We start from the raw sequence: 17,789 nt of genomic DNA, 5'->3' as shown, positions 1-17,789 counted from the left end.
TAATATTTATAGTGAAATTAGGCAAGAGCCTACAACACAAGGGTAGATTGTAAGCCTCTCATCTGGGAGGTCTTGGGTTTGAGCCTACTCGAGCGTAACCGATAATAATTAATCTCACCAAATAATAATAAATCACTAATAAATAATCAAGGCTTTGACCCATTACCTATAGAAAACATTTTTAGTGATTTTTTAAAAAATTTAAATAAAATTTGAAATTAAAATGCAAGTGAATTGTTATGTATTTAAAATGTTCCATATTTTAATAATATGTTAGAATCAACTTTATAAGGAAATTATGATGATATATATGTATATTTATACCACCCATATTGTCAGGACAAGAGAAACAAGAGTTATTCTCTTTTATTTGGAAATGAAGTTTATTGTCCTATATTTGGAAAGCAAGTGCCACATCTTATGGAAGGGCATGTCAAATAGTTCTAAGAAACTTGGTATTTCTAGTACAATTATTTTTAAAAAAACTTAGATTAATAATTTATAGCAAAATCCTAACAAACGTTTTTCCATATTCAAAACCCACCACCTTTGTACATATTAGAATATAAATTTGATTGTAAAATTCTAAGATTTTTGTACTTGATTGTTAAAAGTTTAACCAGAATAGTAAATAATCATTAAGAATTCCAAATTTAATAAACTAACAATTGTACAATGAGTATGGTGAAGAGATTTGGAAGGTCAATGATGGAAAAACATAATCTTTTTTTTTGTTGTTGTATATACATGGGAAGACAAAGAAAAATATAAATAAATAAATAAATGTGTGTGTGTGCACACACACGCGTGTGCGTGTGTGCTTAGAGAGATAGATAGGGGATTATGAAGGGAGGGAGGGATAGAGAGGGGGATAAAAATAGAGAGATATATGCAAACAAGGAGATGGGGTCAAGCGGAGGGTAGGGGGGTAGTAAGAGAGTTCAAAATATAAAGAGGGAGATATAGATGAAGAGCAAGAGAGATATAGATAGACAATGATATATAGAGATAAAGAAGGATGTGAAAAGAAGTAGAGTTATAGGAGAGATGGGTAGATATATATATCGAGAAAGATATGGATTGAAAGAGATAGAGAGGGGGTGAGAGATAGGGATAAAAAAAGACAAAGAGAGGAGTGAGAGAGATATACATATTGTACATGAGATTTGAGGATAAATATAGAAATATAGGGATAAAAGAGATAAATAGGTGAGCAAGAGGGAGATAGAGACATAAAACAAGAGAGATGAAGTGAATAAGAGAGGGGTAGAGCTAATGAGACATACAGAGGGAGGGAGATAAATATAGGAGTGGAGAGAGAGAGGGGACAAATTTATTATAGTATATAGAATATTTTAATTAAAAAATGTTATATAGTTATATTTTTCTATAATAGTATTAGTTTAAATTTAAATTTAAATTTTATTTATAAATATAATTATTGATCTATATGTTCTATTGCATTTCTTAAATGATAATATAATATAAGTAATATCATTTTAAAATATTATTAGTTGAAGGACAAAATTTATATTATAAAAAATAATAAAATTAAAATATGAAAATACATTAAAAAAATTTAATCTAAAAAACTTTTTAAAAGTATTAGTTATCAAATTTGGCCCATATTAGTTTATACATAAAAATATATTAAACATTAATACATTCAACTTAATAAAAAAAACCTTTAAAAAGTATTAGTTATACAATTATCAAATTTGGCCCATATAAGAGCTAAATGGATTCACCCAATCAAATCTTAGAAAAATATTTTTCAAAAATTGAAAGTTAAAAAATTTGCATCTATGTATGCAAAACATATTAGTTTATAAGAAAATTTAAAAGTGATTAATTCTGATTAAAAAATTTAAGCATAAAATTCAAAATGCATCACAATAGTACTTAGCCTATAGGCAAGTACTAATAGCCTACAGACAAGTATTAATAATAGCACCTTCCAAAACTTGAAGTAAAGAAAATAAAAATAATTAAATAGTAATCGTAGAATGTTAATAATAATAAAAAAATAATTGCTAGGGATTAATTTGGAAAACTAACATGATAAACGTTCAAATCACTCAGCTGCCAAGTTTGTCCATCCCAAAAATTGGAAGCCAAGAGAAACACTGCTAAGAACACCAAGGGCGCAGACATCAAAGCCAGGCATTGCATAGTTCTCGAAGACCCATCTTTTCAAAATTTTGGTTCATATTTCCTCACGGTAGGCATGAAAAAAATGACCACAGCAGATGGGACAAGGGCCGTCACTAACAGATAGGAAAACCCATCTGAATCTAGAAACAATGGCAACGGCTACCTAGCCAGTTATTTCGATTGGCTGGGTATGCCATCCTCCATGCACATCATATCATCCCCATCTGCAGCACATCGTTGACTCTGCGTCCATGCAATCTCCCTAGCCGGCGCCTGTACTCATCTTTGACATTGACAGACGGAACATATGCGTTGAGATAGTGCAGATGGAGAATTTAATTTATGCAAGATTTGCACGCCAAGACATCAAACAAGCCATATTCATGACACACCAAATTTCACAAAAAGAAGATGCATTAAAAAAGAGAAGAGGGAAGGTAATCAACGGTCTAGAAATCTTATTTCGTAGTGCATGCTTGCTATTACTGCGAACCATCTTGCTTCTGCAATCATCAACTGCCTGCTGTTACTGCCAACCATCTGCCTCCCCACTCTTCAGCAGACAAAAGGTATGTGCCTAGTATGTTTTTCTTTTATTTTCATATCTTTCGTTGGTATAGTTTTGCTTTGATTTTTACCTTTGTACAGATTCATTTCATTAATGTTGTGCCTATTTGGGGAAACAATTAGTTAAAAGGAAGTTGCAATAGTATATTTTTGATCTTATTCCTGTATCTGCATATATCATACTCAAGTTTCTACATATATCTATGTCGATCCTTAGATCATCAGAATATTTGGCATGCGAACTAGAGCATATCGAAGAAGCAAACCCTTCCTTGCAACTATAAAACAATTTTCAACATTTGTTGCTTTGTATTTTGCTTGCCACATCTCCTGCTCGTTACAGTTCTGATTTTGAATATGATTCTTAACGAAGGGTTTAAGAAGAAGATTGTGGTGGAAACAATTGCCTCCTTAGAGATTAATGGCTATAAATATAGGATTTAAAAATACAAGTATATTAGTAAAGAAAAGACACAAGTATAATTAAATGTTTGATTAAACGCTTAGAATATATTTGATTAATAACTTGTAGACTTAGTTTTTAAGTTTTTATGTTAAAGTTTGACTTTGTTTTGTTTTTACCTTCATTTATAACTTTTACAATTATATTTGATTAATGAAATTTAATATTTAAAAAAAAAATTAGATTTATAAAGAAGATTTTAATTTTTTGAATTATTTTATTCGACTTATCTTATGTTTTTAATTTTATATTTTCTTAATTTTTATTATTTTATTTATTTTTTTATATTAAACAATACATTTAAGTTTTTAAAAATTAATATAGTTCTAATAAAATATTTAGTTACATTAGAATAGTTAAAACAAATAAAATGTCAAACTTTAATATAGTAATACAAGTTAACATAAATATATATATTTAAATTTATTAAACATTCTATGATGAATTTAAAATCTAAATTTAATTTTAATAATATTTATAGACTATATATTTAAAAATCTATATATTTTACAATGTTATCTATGATGAATTTAAAATCTAAATTTATATTTAATAATATTTATAGACTATATATTTAAAAATCCATTCATGGTTTTTCTCACACTTAAATTTGAATTTGTTTGAAAAGCCCACGAAATTTTATAAAAGAAACTAAGGAATAGATATAAAAGTCAAATACACTAGTTATTTATTTCATTTAATAATTATATAAAAAAATCAAATCATACACTTTTCAACTTCATCTTACACCATTTTAATATCCATTCCTAGTTATTGAACATTTATAGATCATTGCTTCCTTCATTTTATAGAATCAAATTATTTTTATAAAAAATAAAACTATAATATAATTTTCAACTTTTTTTAACACTTTTTTATTCATTTTAATCAAATATAATTTGTAAAATTGTCATACTAAAACTATGTAAAATATTTTCATTGTAAAAAAATAAAAAACACAAAATATGTAATATATAATTCAACTTCATTTTATACCCTTTTAATCATTTCAATCAAATCTAATTTGTGAAATTTTCATGCCAAAAATATATAACCATTTTAATTCATCAACTATTTTATTTTTTAACTCCAATCTATTTTTATTGTTAGTTCAATAAAATATATTTCCAATCATGTATAATTGTTTTTTCCTAGTCAAATAATATAAAAGTCCTTAAATTCTTTTTTTAAAATCTTTTTTTCTCTTGCATCTATTTTTCCGAACAAATATATAAAACCAATGCAACATATGTGTAACTAATAACTCTACCATTCTTGAGTGGTGAGAAACTCAAGGTATAATATGTTCCCCTTTTCCTCATCTCTCATAATCATAGAACTCTTATCAAGGCATTCTTAAACAAGATCCCTATACTAGAAAGACAAATTTGAAAATGAATAAAAGCATTTTAATCACATTAACAATAGAAAAATTTAATAAGAAAACCAAGGCTACTAATCAAGAGTTGCTAAGTATATGAAAAATCAATATTTGCCTAAATTAGCATTGTGACTGTAAGTGAATGAAATGTAAGCCTGAGTGAGTTCAAAGCTGACTGGTGAGCTTGACAGCAACTTCTAATAGTCAAACTAGGAATTTCATGACAATTAACCTCATTTAGGTAGCTTTTAATTTATCTATCTTTTAAGAAGAAATGTTAAAGGGTGTTCATCATTGTTGGATAGGGCTAAATTGACAAGTAAACAATAGTTTAGGAATGTATTCTTGTATGCAGTTTATTGTACAATTATGTTATAAATCAGCTTGAGTCAATATTTATTTTATAATTTATTTCATAATTTATTTCAAGCTTGAATCAATATTTACATCACCATTTCCTTTCATGAAATTAAGTTATTCGAATTATTTAATTAATCCTTATTATTTTACATCAATTTCTTTGATTAAATTAGAGTTAATGTATTTAATTAATTTTAAATAAATGGTTGGATCATCTTGATTTTTTAATTATTTAATTAAAGGAATTTGCTCCCTTTTGATTAAATAAAACCCCTCCTCACTTAATGTTATGTGCAACAATTATTATTTTAAAAGAAATAATTAAATAAATGTCACACAATTTATTTTATAAGAAAATGGATTATTTTATATTTAAATTAAATAAAAACACCCCTCATCTTATAATTTTTATGGAGTTTTACACTCTACATCTCTTAATTAAATGTTAATTGCACATTCTCTTATGTGGGTCACACCTTTTCATTTAATTTTCATTTTCCCTCTAATCTGGGAATACCTCTTAGCTTTGGTATATTATTGCATATCTTGTGTTTGCTTGTTGCTTTGTTCGTTGTGAGCGAGCGTTCCAGCATAAATGAAAGGTACAACAGAGAAAAATGTGTTGCAAGGATTACTAAGTATTTTGTTGGATCTCTATAACACTTGGATTTGGAACTAAAATGAACATCTCATATGTTTGGCTTGAGTGCTTTTACATGCTTTCATAGATTCACACTTCATTTGGTGCTCTAAAATTGGATCTAGATTTGTTTTCACGCATATATGTTTCACATAGTAATTAGGCCCTATGAACACTATTTGGGAGATCTTGAGAGATTGAGCTTCATTCGCTTGCTTTACATGTGAAGCTCCTCTTGACGACGGATCCCCTTGTAGGTAAGGAAGGATATTTGTCATTGTTTCACTATTCTGCTTCGGTTTGTCCTCAACATCCACTAGTACTTTCTCTTTTGAGATTGGTGGTGTTTGTTGTTGGATTTTCCAAAAAGTTGGTGAGGTGATTTCAAATTAGTGTGTCAAAGAATCTTGTTTGCTATGTTTGGGTAAGGTGAAGAGGCTAGAGGAGTATGCTTTGTTCCCTTTTAGGCACATCAGAAACTTGGAACCCTTAAATCCAAACCAAGTCCTCATGTGGTACAAATTTGTGAGTCTTCCTTGATTAGAGAGGGTTAAACCACAGTGGACATTCCCTTTATTGGGTCAACCACATGTATGATACCTCAAGCGGTAATAGCCATTTTTGATGTGGTAGTAGCAAACGCTATATAAATGTCCTTGTGGGGGAAATCCCCACAGGTGTAGTCTTTTGTTGGGTTATCAAATTTTCTTAGTATCTCCGATTGGTTAAATTCTAAGAATATGTCAAAACCCTGATATGCCAGGATTGGATTTCGCCCACTCTAGATTGCAAAAGTTACAGAGTTGACCATTACTAAGAACCTTAGTGCTACCAAATTTTCTTTTCTAGGACTATGTGCGTGATTGAAAAATATTTTGAGAACATACACAATAGTGGTTCTAAGGATTAAATTCATACTATGACACTATTTTTGTTCATGTGCAAGGTTGGTTTGTCCCTTGCCCATTGCTTGTAGACATTTGCTTGAAATCCCTGATTGTTGTTCTATGTGCCTAATTATTGTTTATAAATTTGAAATTGATCTTAGTTGGTTAAAAAAGGACAACTCATCATTCATCATTTGGATATACCTTAAAAACTATATTTTTTTTAAGTATTCCATAACATGTCTCAGATTATTTTTCTAATTTTTTCAATATAGTTTCCAATGTATTTAAGAAAAAAGTGCTTGAGAAATAATGGGTTGGCAATCAATATCAAATCTCCATATTGAAAGAATCTATTGATTGTGGATATTTGGTGTATCATCATTTCTCACAAGTTTATATCATGTCTTCTTGGTACTATCATAGGACAACATAGATCTTTGTTCTTCTTTCCACAAATATTTGTATCTTTATGCTAGCTTGTTACCCTTTTGCAAAATGAGTTGTAATAAGAGAGAACGTTTCATATATCCATAGAAGAAAGTGTAGTCCCCACTGCTATGGAATCCTAGATGTGGGCATAATGAATGAGCCCTCTAGAAATCTTTGGCCCCATAGCATACCAATGACAAACACACACAAAAATGTCCTTGTGTCCCATTTTACAAGTTCTAAACCACATCATCTCATAGAGAACGTGACATCTTGTGTACCTAAACCCATTAACTCATTTCCAAACCAATTAAATTACATGAATCCTATTCCAATGAGGTGCCCCAATTAGCCAACCAATCTGCAATAGCATTAGCCTCCCTAAATCAATGAGTAATCTTAAATTCCTTGAATCTAGGGAGAAGTTTCTACACTTCACCCAAGACATATTGAAACTCCCAACTGATGATCTTTCTAGATATTAAACCTTCAATAAAAATCTTGTTTAATCTCGTACCTAGAGATATTTGAACTCCCTCCAACTCTACTGAAGCATCTACTAAATTATTTGAACCATCTTGAAATCTAACAATTAAATCTTAAAAAAATTGCCCCTATTGTCTCTTAGAACTTTCCCAATCTCTAACCTCTCTGGGTTCCCTTTGGAGCTCCCATAAAATTTTCCTTTAGTAAAGGATCCATTAGGCCTTTCCCATCTAAATTTCCTTCTATTTTCTCATTTAGCCATGTTATCAACTAGTACCCCTCTAGTGGGATATTTTCTCTCTTCCTTCTATTCAAAACATAAGCAAGGAAAAGGGAGATGAGAGAGAATTGGACCACATAAAAAATTCATTAAGTGATTTAGAAATTAAGGCTTTAATACTATCCCAAACCTTATCCACTAACACTAATTCCTCCCTAAATATCATCTTATTCCTTTCCCACCAGTTAGCCCTTACCACAACCGAATGAGAAATGCTCCATATCTCAAAAATGATAGAGCCCTTATTCAAAATTTCTCATCCCACCAAATGTTGAGAGAGAGAGAGATAGAGAGTGCAAGGAAGAGGAATATAGCATCCAAACTTATTCAAAACCATTTCCAATATGATTGAGATAATTCATAATTCAATAACAAGTGATCTACATCTTCCATTGCATTTCCACAAAGAACATAATTAAAGATGTTATCTATACCAAGCCTCTCCAACCTATCAATCGTAAGGATTCTAAGTTGAAGAGACCTCAATAAGAAGGCCCCCACTTTTGGAAATATTAAGACAACACTTAACTTCCCCATTATCTCTTTGACCCAACACTTGAATTGATCTATAACCCTCCTTCAGTGGGTGCTTTCAAGATGAAGTAACTTGTCAAATTAGTCTTTCCTATCAAAATTAATAAAAATCATTCACTTTTGTAATATGTTGAGGAGATATGAGATATCAACCTTTGATATAGGCTCACTAGATAGGTCCTTCCATGATGAAATTGGGATATCATCCTCTATCTGTATGGATACATAATCTTCCACCTTAACACTCTATGTTTGCACAAAAATCTAATATCCCTTTAAAGATACAAGAATCTAGAGAGAAAGGTTCCATGAAAATAGAGTTATGTTTGTTAGAGACCAACATAGAAACACAATCTAGCACCTTATCATTATCTTAGGATGAAAAATCTTGAACATTCAATAGAGTGGATATTTTTACGAACACTTGGTTCATCTAAATGTAGAGATGAATTTTGGTTATTAGCAAAATAATATCATTTCTTAGAAACACATTAAATACCATAATGTAAGTAACTCCTAGCTTCATTATCCTTATTCTTGAAAATTGTAGGGTTTTGGGAAATAGAGATAATACATTTTGAAGTTATTCAAGAATAATTTGCAACAAGGCAAAAAGAGTAGAATATGTGTAAATCACCATAATGTAAAGATAATTTTTATTATTAACCACACAAATTTAATATGATTATTAACCATTTTAACTTTGTGTCCTAGGGCAATATGAATCATGTGTCCTAGGCTTGCACTAACATGCATCTCATTACTACATCACAAGATTAGAAAAATATAGAATAAAATATCTAATATCAACTTCTAATATAATTTTGTGAAATCATTTCATTGATGGTATAGTGAAATTATTTCATATCAAGGATATAATTGTATTTATTGTGATTTCAATATACTAATTGTTTTATTGAAGATATATGTAATAATCCCTATTAGTTTTTTTTTAACATGTTTCAACAAGTTAAGGATCACTAACCATATTAATATTCCTCATAATGGATACAAAGTTTAAATGGAAATCACTCATCAAACTACCTGTGCAAGATGTCCCAATGAAGGAAGTGATTTTTCAAGTGCACAACTAGAGTGGACACCTATTGGACATCATAATGCGGTTATGGATTTATGTGATGCTATCCTTCTTGAGAGACTCTCACACTTTGTCAAGGGAGAAGGTCTATTGGATGGTACAGAAACAACATTCGTATGAAAAGAACATCATGAGAAGAACTTGACAAACCCTACTAACCAAGCTACCAAAATGTATTCAAGGTTTGATTAGATTTAGTATAATAATTAAGCATGCGATATTCTAATTTTATAAAATTTATTGATTATAAATTGGTATAAATATATTTGTACATGTATATACAGATATCATTGTGCATTTGGACCTCATGATAATAGAAGAAAACCCGAAACAGATATGCAAAGGTTACCAAGGTTTGCAAAGAAAAGGGGTTGTAAAACACACTTTTGTGTTAGAGTTATGTATGGAAGACCAAATGTTGCCATCATTACTTATAATGAGTTTAGTCATCAAGATGCTAGTGGTGAATTTTGTCATGGAAAGGATGACCCTTCTAGTGACCCAAGGAGTATGGTTGCACCGAGATTGTAAAATGAATATAAATCTTATATTGAGTCATTGTTATTGATGGGTGTGGGGGTTTCCACAATATTTGAGCAACATTATTTGGATCCTAGTCTTACGAAGTTAATGAATAAGAGGGACACATTTTTTCTAAGAAAAGACGTAATGAATGCATGTAAAAGGGCGCGTTCCCTTCGATCACAAAAAAATGAAAATGATGCCACAAGTGTAAGTTTATGGCACATGGAGGAGAAAGACAACTTCTACTAAAAAACACCTAATAGTGGAGAAGACATTCCATTTATCATAAGTATTTAAACACCATGGATGCGAGAGATGATGGTGAGACATTCACATAACTCTATTATATAAATGGATTCCACTTTTTCAACAAATAAATATGTTGTGAGTATACCAATGTCAACTATATTAATATATTTTAGTTTAGTTCATCTAAAATTTATCTAAAATCTTAATTTATTGATTTCTTCATGTGTAGTATGAGTTATATTCATTACTTGTATTTGATGAACAAGAGGCCGGCATGCCTGTTGCATGGGCCATATCGTCAAGAAATAAAGTTGATAATATACATGGGTGGCTAGCAGAAGTTTACAAAAGAGGCAAGCAATATAAAGAAGATTGGCAAGTCAATGCATTCATGACCAATGATGCTAGCGCCGAGATTGAAGCAATTAGGTTTGATAATCCTCCAATTATATTTGATATATAGGTTTTAAAGCTATACATTTCATTATTTAAACATATAATTTTAGTTGAATAACTGATTGTGTTTGAATGCTACTTATTAATACTTGTAATGTAACTTGTAGATTGTCCTTCAATTGTCGAGTACTTTTATGTATCTAGCATGTACGCAGGGCATGGCTAAAGAATGTCTACAAGTGAGTTATTTCTTCTTAAAATTCATGTAAAGTTATTTTTTTAACAACATAGCTTGATATTATATTTTTTATTGTAGGTTTGTAAGCAATAAGGATGTTGGAACAAATATTTTCACTAGACTAGGTGAGACAATGTATGCCATAAGTGATGATGGAGATGTCACTACTCATCTTATAAAATAATTTATGGAGGAATTCAAAGAACAAAATTTTTTTATTGATTACTTCCGAAAGACTTGGTGTCATGATGAGAGACGCATTGGTAAGATCATACACATTATTCATTACATTATTTTATTTTTATTTTTATTGCTTGGTTCTTTTATTATATATATGCTAAGACATTATCATACTTTTTTTCATAGAAATGTGGGCAAAAAAATTCAGAGGTTTCTCTCATGCAAATCAAGAGACTAATGCTTCCATAGAGTCATACCACATGCATATCAAGAGTCACTACTTGACCGACTGTTCTAGAAAATGCACAAGGAGAATGGATTGGCTCATTCATGTTCTTCTTCATAGGGTAGAGCCATACTATAAAAATAAGAGATACTTGCAGTTATCTGGGTTTCTAACCAACTTCAAAAAGGAGAGATACTACCTAACTTCTTTAGAGAGATAAAAAAGAATAGCAGATACAGATTGCTACCTATATGACCTTCCTAATACATTTAAAGTTAGAAGTCAAACCATTTCAACCAAATGGTATCTTGTAAGAAAATTTGGACCAAATTTGCAAGTATGTGATTGTGACTGGGAAAAAAGAGGTAACACATGCAAACATGTGCTAAAGATTTTAGATCTACTAAAGAGAACCCATATAAATCAGCAAGGTCAAGTGGTTGGTAAGTATCATTTGAGAGATAATTTTAATAATTTAATTTATACAATTTATTATTATATTGTTAAGACCTACTTAAACTGATCTTAAATATAGATGATGTTACTGCATTGGCTGAGGATTACGACAAAGTTGGAGGGAATTTTGGTCATAAAAACTATAACATTGGTAATAAGAATGTGTGTTTACAAGTAGATATTAAATTATTTTATGGATCAAAAAGTTAAGTGATTTTTTTCCAATTGCAGATGATTCTATACCTTCAGAAGATCAAGATGTACTTGGAGTCAACATTGGTGAAGATGAGAGAACTGGTAAGTTTTAATACCAAATTTTTTCTTAAGAAATATATAGTCTTTTAAAAAAGTATTTTGACTTTACAATTTTATTTTTTTACTACAGAATGTGTGAGATCATTTGATATTTCTCACATGATGAACTTCAAAATTGCATTGATTATGTAAATTTATTTATCCACAATTTGTCAACTAGAGAAGAATATGAAAAACAAATATTCATTCAACATGGTGGGAGATTTAGAAATGAGATACATGCATGTCTTGCTTCAAGTTCCAATTTTGAGTCAATTCCTGGCTCAGAGAACATGCCTATGAAGCAAAAGGCACCATGGTTTAGTCCAAGTAAAATGCATAAGCATCGATCTTTTCATATAAAAAAAAAACCTATGACTCAAAACTTAAGTGAAAGAGTTGATGAGCATGAAAATTTTCAATTACCCTCTATACGCTCTAAAAAGAAAAAGGGAAAAAAAGTCATTAATCGTTCAGGCATAGCAATACAAGGAGAAAGAGTTATTCTGTCACAACAAGGTGAGTACATTTATTTAAAAGTACTTTATTATTTTCAACATATAGCTCAATACTTGTTATTTGTATTTCATATGTTGAACATGTGTCAATATAGGTTTGGTTGATCAAAGAGAATCTCCACGACGTCGATTGCCTTTCTCTATTGATTTGAACCAAACAATAACAGATGACACACAAGTACTAGATGGTAATTTACTCACTATTGACTATTTTTATTAAAATTAATTATTTAGTTCACATTTCTAATTGCATTTAATGCTTTATCAAATAACCAAGATGTAGTTTGTGGAGATCAACCATCAACGCCAAAGGTTATTCATCCTCAAACATTTCAACAAACTTGTGGAGGTAATGGAATTTTGATTTTTCTTATTGTTACATAATGTGATATAGATTATGAGAACAATATTCTAATTTAGAATTTAGTTATGATAGAAAAAATAAAAATTTGAAATTATATTTGATTTTTTAGTTTATAATTTAATTTTATCTAAATGGATGTGTTAAATGTGCATTTTTGTATTAGATGATCAACAAACTGACCAACAATATGGGTTGCCCTTTTCTATTGATTTTAACCAAAACACAACAAGTGGAGATGGTAAGGAAATTATGAAATGATATTCAATTTTCTAAGACATTTTTCTTAAATGAATTTTATAACTAACTCATTCATTTTTTAGGTATTGATGATATCTATATGGAGGATTATGACCAATAAATTTTGAGACAATCATTAAAGTCTATAAAACTTTATATAAATGTATTCATGATTATATTTGTATGGGCACTTTATATGGCTATTTTATAAAGCCTCATTAGTGTTCCAATATGTGGTTAGAGTTTGAATATCTAGAAGATATAAGGGAAGCCTTTTGGGTTTCTTAACAATTCTAGTTTAGGGATTACACTTTACACATCTTGAATATTATGAGTAACGAATGAGGGTTTTCTTTTTTGTTCTTTCCCTCACGAGCTCTTTTTGAACCATTTTATTTATTATAATATATGGTGATATTCTACTCTTGTTAAGAAAAAATAATAACACTCATTGAAATTAGACCACTCGTATGCACATGGAAATTCTACCTCTTATTTTTTATAACCAGTCAATTACTTTTAATAAGTCATATTTCTCTCTCTCTCTCTCTCTCTCTCTCTCTCTCTCACACACACACACACACACACACACACACACACACACACAATTAATTAAGTAATCTTGAGATAATTATTATAGTTTATCAAACTTTATATAAATGAATTAAGATTATATTTGTATTGGCACTTTATAATCATAATAATAAATGAATAGAAGCTATGAATAAGATTGGATTGATGAAGCCTTACGTTTTATATACCATTTGAATTAAAATTATTTGTTAATGGTTTTATTGTTTAAATTATAAAGATTTTTTTAAAATTAATATATTTTTTCTCAAAAGCAATAGGTCAAAGCTAAGATTTATTATTATTTATCATACAAGACCTCCCAAATAAGAGGCTCACAATTTACCATTTTATTGTAGGCTCTTGCCTTCAATTAATATTTTAATAATATATTAACCAAATTTATTTTTAATTAAAATAAAATTGATTAATATTTAATGATATATCTATTAATTTAATTTTTTAAATTTATTTTGAATAAATGGCATATCTAAATTAATTATAAAGAGGATAAATAATTTAGAAATAGATTTTAGTCAAGAGCCTATAACACAACATAGCATTAGCCTCTCATGTGGGAGGACTTGGCTTTGAATCTACTCGAGCTTAACACATAATAATAATTAGTTTCAATAAATTATAATAATTAATCTAGGTTTTGGCTAATTACGGTCTATCAAAAAAATGGTCAAATAGATTTTAACAATGATATAATATGTTGAAATAAATTAAACAATGATATAATATATTAGTTTTAGTCACAATTATTTTCTTTGACAAATAATAATCATAATTATTTTTCCAAATTTAAACAATATATTACAATCTTAAAATTTATGATTGTTATATATTTTTCAATATATTAAGAAACTAATATAATATTGATTATACATAAATATAATATAATACTCTAATTTATAGTATTAAGATATCATTTATTATAAAATATTAATTTAAATTATTCAAGAGTTTCCATTTTGTAGAGAATTTTTAAAATGAATTTTCAAAAAAAAAATCGACTTAGATTTTACAATTTTTTTAATAAGATTGTTTAACTATTTTCTAATATGAATTTAATGTGTACACTTGACTATTTTGACAGACATATATACATATGACAAGAATGTGTTGAATATTTTTTAATATGAATACAAAATTTTTATTAATTTTTTTTAAAAATTTACATTTTCTTAACATTTAAAATAAACTTTGGCATTTAGATGACTAGCAAAAAAAACATTACTCTCACTCCCTTGGGTAAACTTGAAATTGAAATTAATAATAAAACAATAGATTTAGTAAATATTGCAAAAGGTTTTAAAAAGTAGTGTGGTACTTCCAAAGGAAAAAAAATTGCAAACACTTAGGCCATTCACGATTTATATGATTGGGGACAAGGATTAAAAAATAAGTAATCTTATTCAGATTGATAAGTAATCTTATTCATTTAGGCCATCCCGCTTAAGTAATCTTATTCAGATTGATAAGATGTCTTGGCCTGCAAATCTTGCATAAATTAAATTCTCCATCTGCCCTATCTCAACGCGTCTATTCCGTCTGTCAATGTCAGAGATGAGTACGGGCGCCAGCCAGGGAGATCGCATGGACACAGAGTCAACGATGCGTTGCGGATGGGGATGGGATGATGCGCATGGAGGATGGCATACCCAGCCAGTCAAAATAACAAAATTGAAGGACAAAATTTATATTATAAAAAATAATAAAATTAAAATATGAAAATACACTAAAAAAATTTAATCTAAAAAACTTTTTAAAAGTATTAGTTATCAAATTTGGCCCATATTAGTTTATACATAAAAAAATATTAAACATTAATACATTCAACTTAATAAATTTTTTAAAAAAAAGTATTAGTTATACAATTATCAAATTTGGTCCATACAAGAGCTAAATGGATTCACCCAATCAAATCTTAGAAAAATATTTTTCAAAAATTGAAAGTTGAAAAATTTGCATATATGCATGCAAAACATATTAGTTTATAAGAAAATTTAAAAGTGATTAATTCTGATTAAAAAATTTAAACATAAAATTCAAAATGCATCACAAGTACTTAGCCTATAGGCAAGTACTAATAGCCTACGGACAAGTATTAATAATGGCACCTTCCAAAACTTGAAGTAAAGAAAATAAAAATAATTAAACAGTAATTGCAGAATGTTAATAATAATAAAAAAACAATTGCTAGGGATTAATTTGGAAAACTAACATGATAAACGTTGAAATCACTCACCTGTCACGTTTGTCCATCCCAAAAGCTGGAAGCCAGGAGAAACACTGCTAAGAACACCAAGGGCGCAGACATCAAAGCCAGGTATTTCATAGTTCTCGAAGACCCATCTTTGCAAAATTCTGGTTCATATTTCCTCACGGTAGGCATGAATAAAACGGCCACGGCAGATGGGACAAGGGCCGTCACTAACAGATAGGAAAACCCATCTGAATCTGGAAACAATACCTTCCACACGGTCGAGAAAATGCCGCTGCTTAGACCGAGGCATCCCTTCATCAAACCCACAACAATTCCTCTGTTGTGTGGAAAATTATTTACAGAGATCACCATGGATACAGTGTTGTAGAATAACGGGCCACTCCCGGCAACGAAGGCAAATAAACCCATCTCCCACAATGGAGGGGCAGGTAGTTTCCCACACACAAACAGCCATTGGGTTCCGTAGCCTGCCAAAATGTGGAGAGCTCCAATGAAGAGAACAAGCCAAGCAGGGAGGCGCTGGTTTAAGAGGCCCGAGATTATGCCCCCTAAAACCCCTAAGCTGCTGTAGACAGATATTGTGTCCAGCTGTTGCTGTTTGTAGCCAAAGCGGGTCTTGATGGCCTCAGAATATATGCTGAAGCCGTATGACAATCCTCCACAACATTCTATCCATATGCAGCCTACCAAAGCTATCCATCTGTTCTGGATATAATGGGATGCCATTCAAACCCTCTTCTTCAACTCAGAGAACAACAATGAGGTAGCCTTTGTTTCTAATGCTTTGTTCAATTGAAAAAAGAAAACAGTGAAGACAATAGTTTTGTTAGAAGGAAAGTATCTTTAAAAGTTTGCAGGAAGATTCTTAAGAATTATAGGAAAGTAGGCCGTAAACATGTTCACTATTCCAAATACGGGGATTTTGGTGTGCTGTCTTCTCAATCGTTTGTTGTTTCCATTCTTTCACAGAAGGTCTACACAGTCACTATTAATTGTTATACCTGATGTGACCTCAATGCTATGAGATGCCCTGGTGCAGGTGAAAGAAAAAAGACATCTGAAATATTGCTAAATCAAATCTCATGAAAGTCTCTAGACATATTTCTAAATAGAAAATATATAATATTATATAATCAATGATAATGGACATATATGAAGTAGATATGATGTAGACATCTCAAATTTATTTTTAATATTTTGTTTGAATTTCTTATAACTTGATTGAGTAAATACTACTTATTTAAGTACTTCCACCATTTTTTATCAATTATTCGTGTTTGTTCCTAAGGTCATTTAATCAGATCAGCTAATTAATTATTCTTAGCTTTTGGTTCTTCCACCTAATTAACTGATTGATTAGGATAACTAACCACTCATAATTTTCCTCTAATTTAAAAATTCATATCATCACTAATGTGTAAAAGACTTTATCCTGCTATTGCCAACCATCCAATTGAAAGACAAGGATCAAAATCTTAACTATCTATCTTCTTATGTGTGTACTTATCCCACATCTTGCTTGCATATGTGAGAATACTAATTTTGGAAGCATCTTTGACCTCAGCCTCATTCTTAATCTTGACTCATCACCATTCTTCAGCTTACACATGCATGATTATGTTTGTCCTTCTACCACATTATCTGACCATCTTAGAATTGCTCTCACCAAATTCCATCTTGTAATTTGATCAAATCTTCTCCATGGATCAAGAATCTTGCTACCTCTTTTGATACTTCTCAAAAGGCTAATAGTCCCATCCATGCAACTCATTAGTAAATCCTAATCATTTATCACATTCTTCCATCCTACCCCTCCATTCTCCCTTGGAAATATCTATCGAATAAAGGCTTGCCTAAGTCATTTCATCAATGAATCATAGAGTACCTTAATGTTGTCAATTGAAATAACATCAAGTAAAGAGACATCCACATACCATCATCCTTCATCTTGGAGCACATCCAGAATGATGGAGTCTCTATGCATGGTTTTTGTTATTACTTTGCATCACATGTTTAATGT

At 30.0% G+C, this 17,789-nt stretch overlaps 1 protein-coding gene and 1 long non-coding RNA gene across 3 annotated transcripts in view; one reads left to right on the top strand and one right to left on the bottom strand.

Moving 5' to 3' along the window:
• LOC149571793 (protein NUCLEAR FUSION DEFECTIVE 4-like) overlaps window positions 1-16,585 on the bottom strand; it is a 50,753-nt gene extending 34,168 nt beyond the window's left edge. Inside the window, exon 1 of one of the 2 annotated variants that reach the window (XM_089809910.1) lies at window positions 15,791-16,585. In XM_089809910.1, coding sequence (XP_089666036.1) covers window positions 15,794-16,495 — 702 coding nt within the window. In that variant the 5' untranslated portion in view covers window positions 16,496-16,585 and the 3' untranslated portion in view covers window positions 15,791-15,793. The remainder of the gene's footprint in view (window positions 1-15,790) is intronic. The other variant, XM_089809921.1, reaches the window with a different exon arrangement.
• On the top strand, window positions 12,490-12,927 carry LOC149571794 (uncharacterized). Its single transcript, XR_016358723.1, has 3 exons — window positions 12,490-12,553; window positions 12,643-12,714; window positions 12,893-12,927. It is a non-coding gene; the product is annotated as an uncharacterized LOC149571794 (long non-coding RNA).
• Window positions 16,586-17,789: the final 1,204 nt, after the last annotated feature.

This window comes from Cupressus sempervirens, chromosome 2, assembly GCF_028749045.1.
Source record: "Cupressus sempervirens isolate cs-2001-9-10 chromosome 2, ASM2874904v1, whole genome shotgun sequence".
Classification (NCBI taxonomy): Eukaryota; Viridiplantae; Streptophyta; class Pinopsida; order Cupressales; family Cupressaceae; genus Cupressus; species Cupressus sempervirens.
This window is presented reverse-complemented; position numbering and strand designations above follow the sequence as displayed.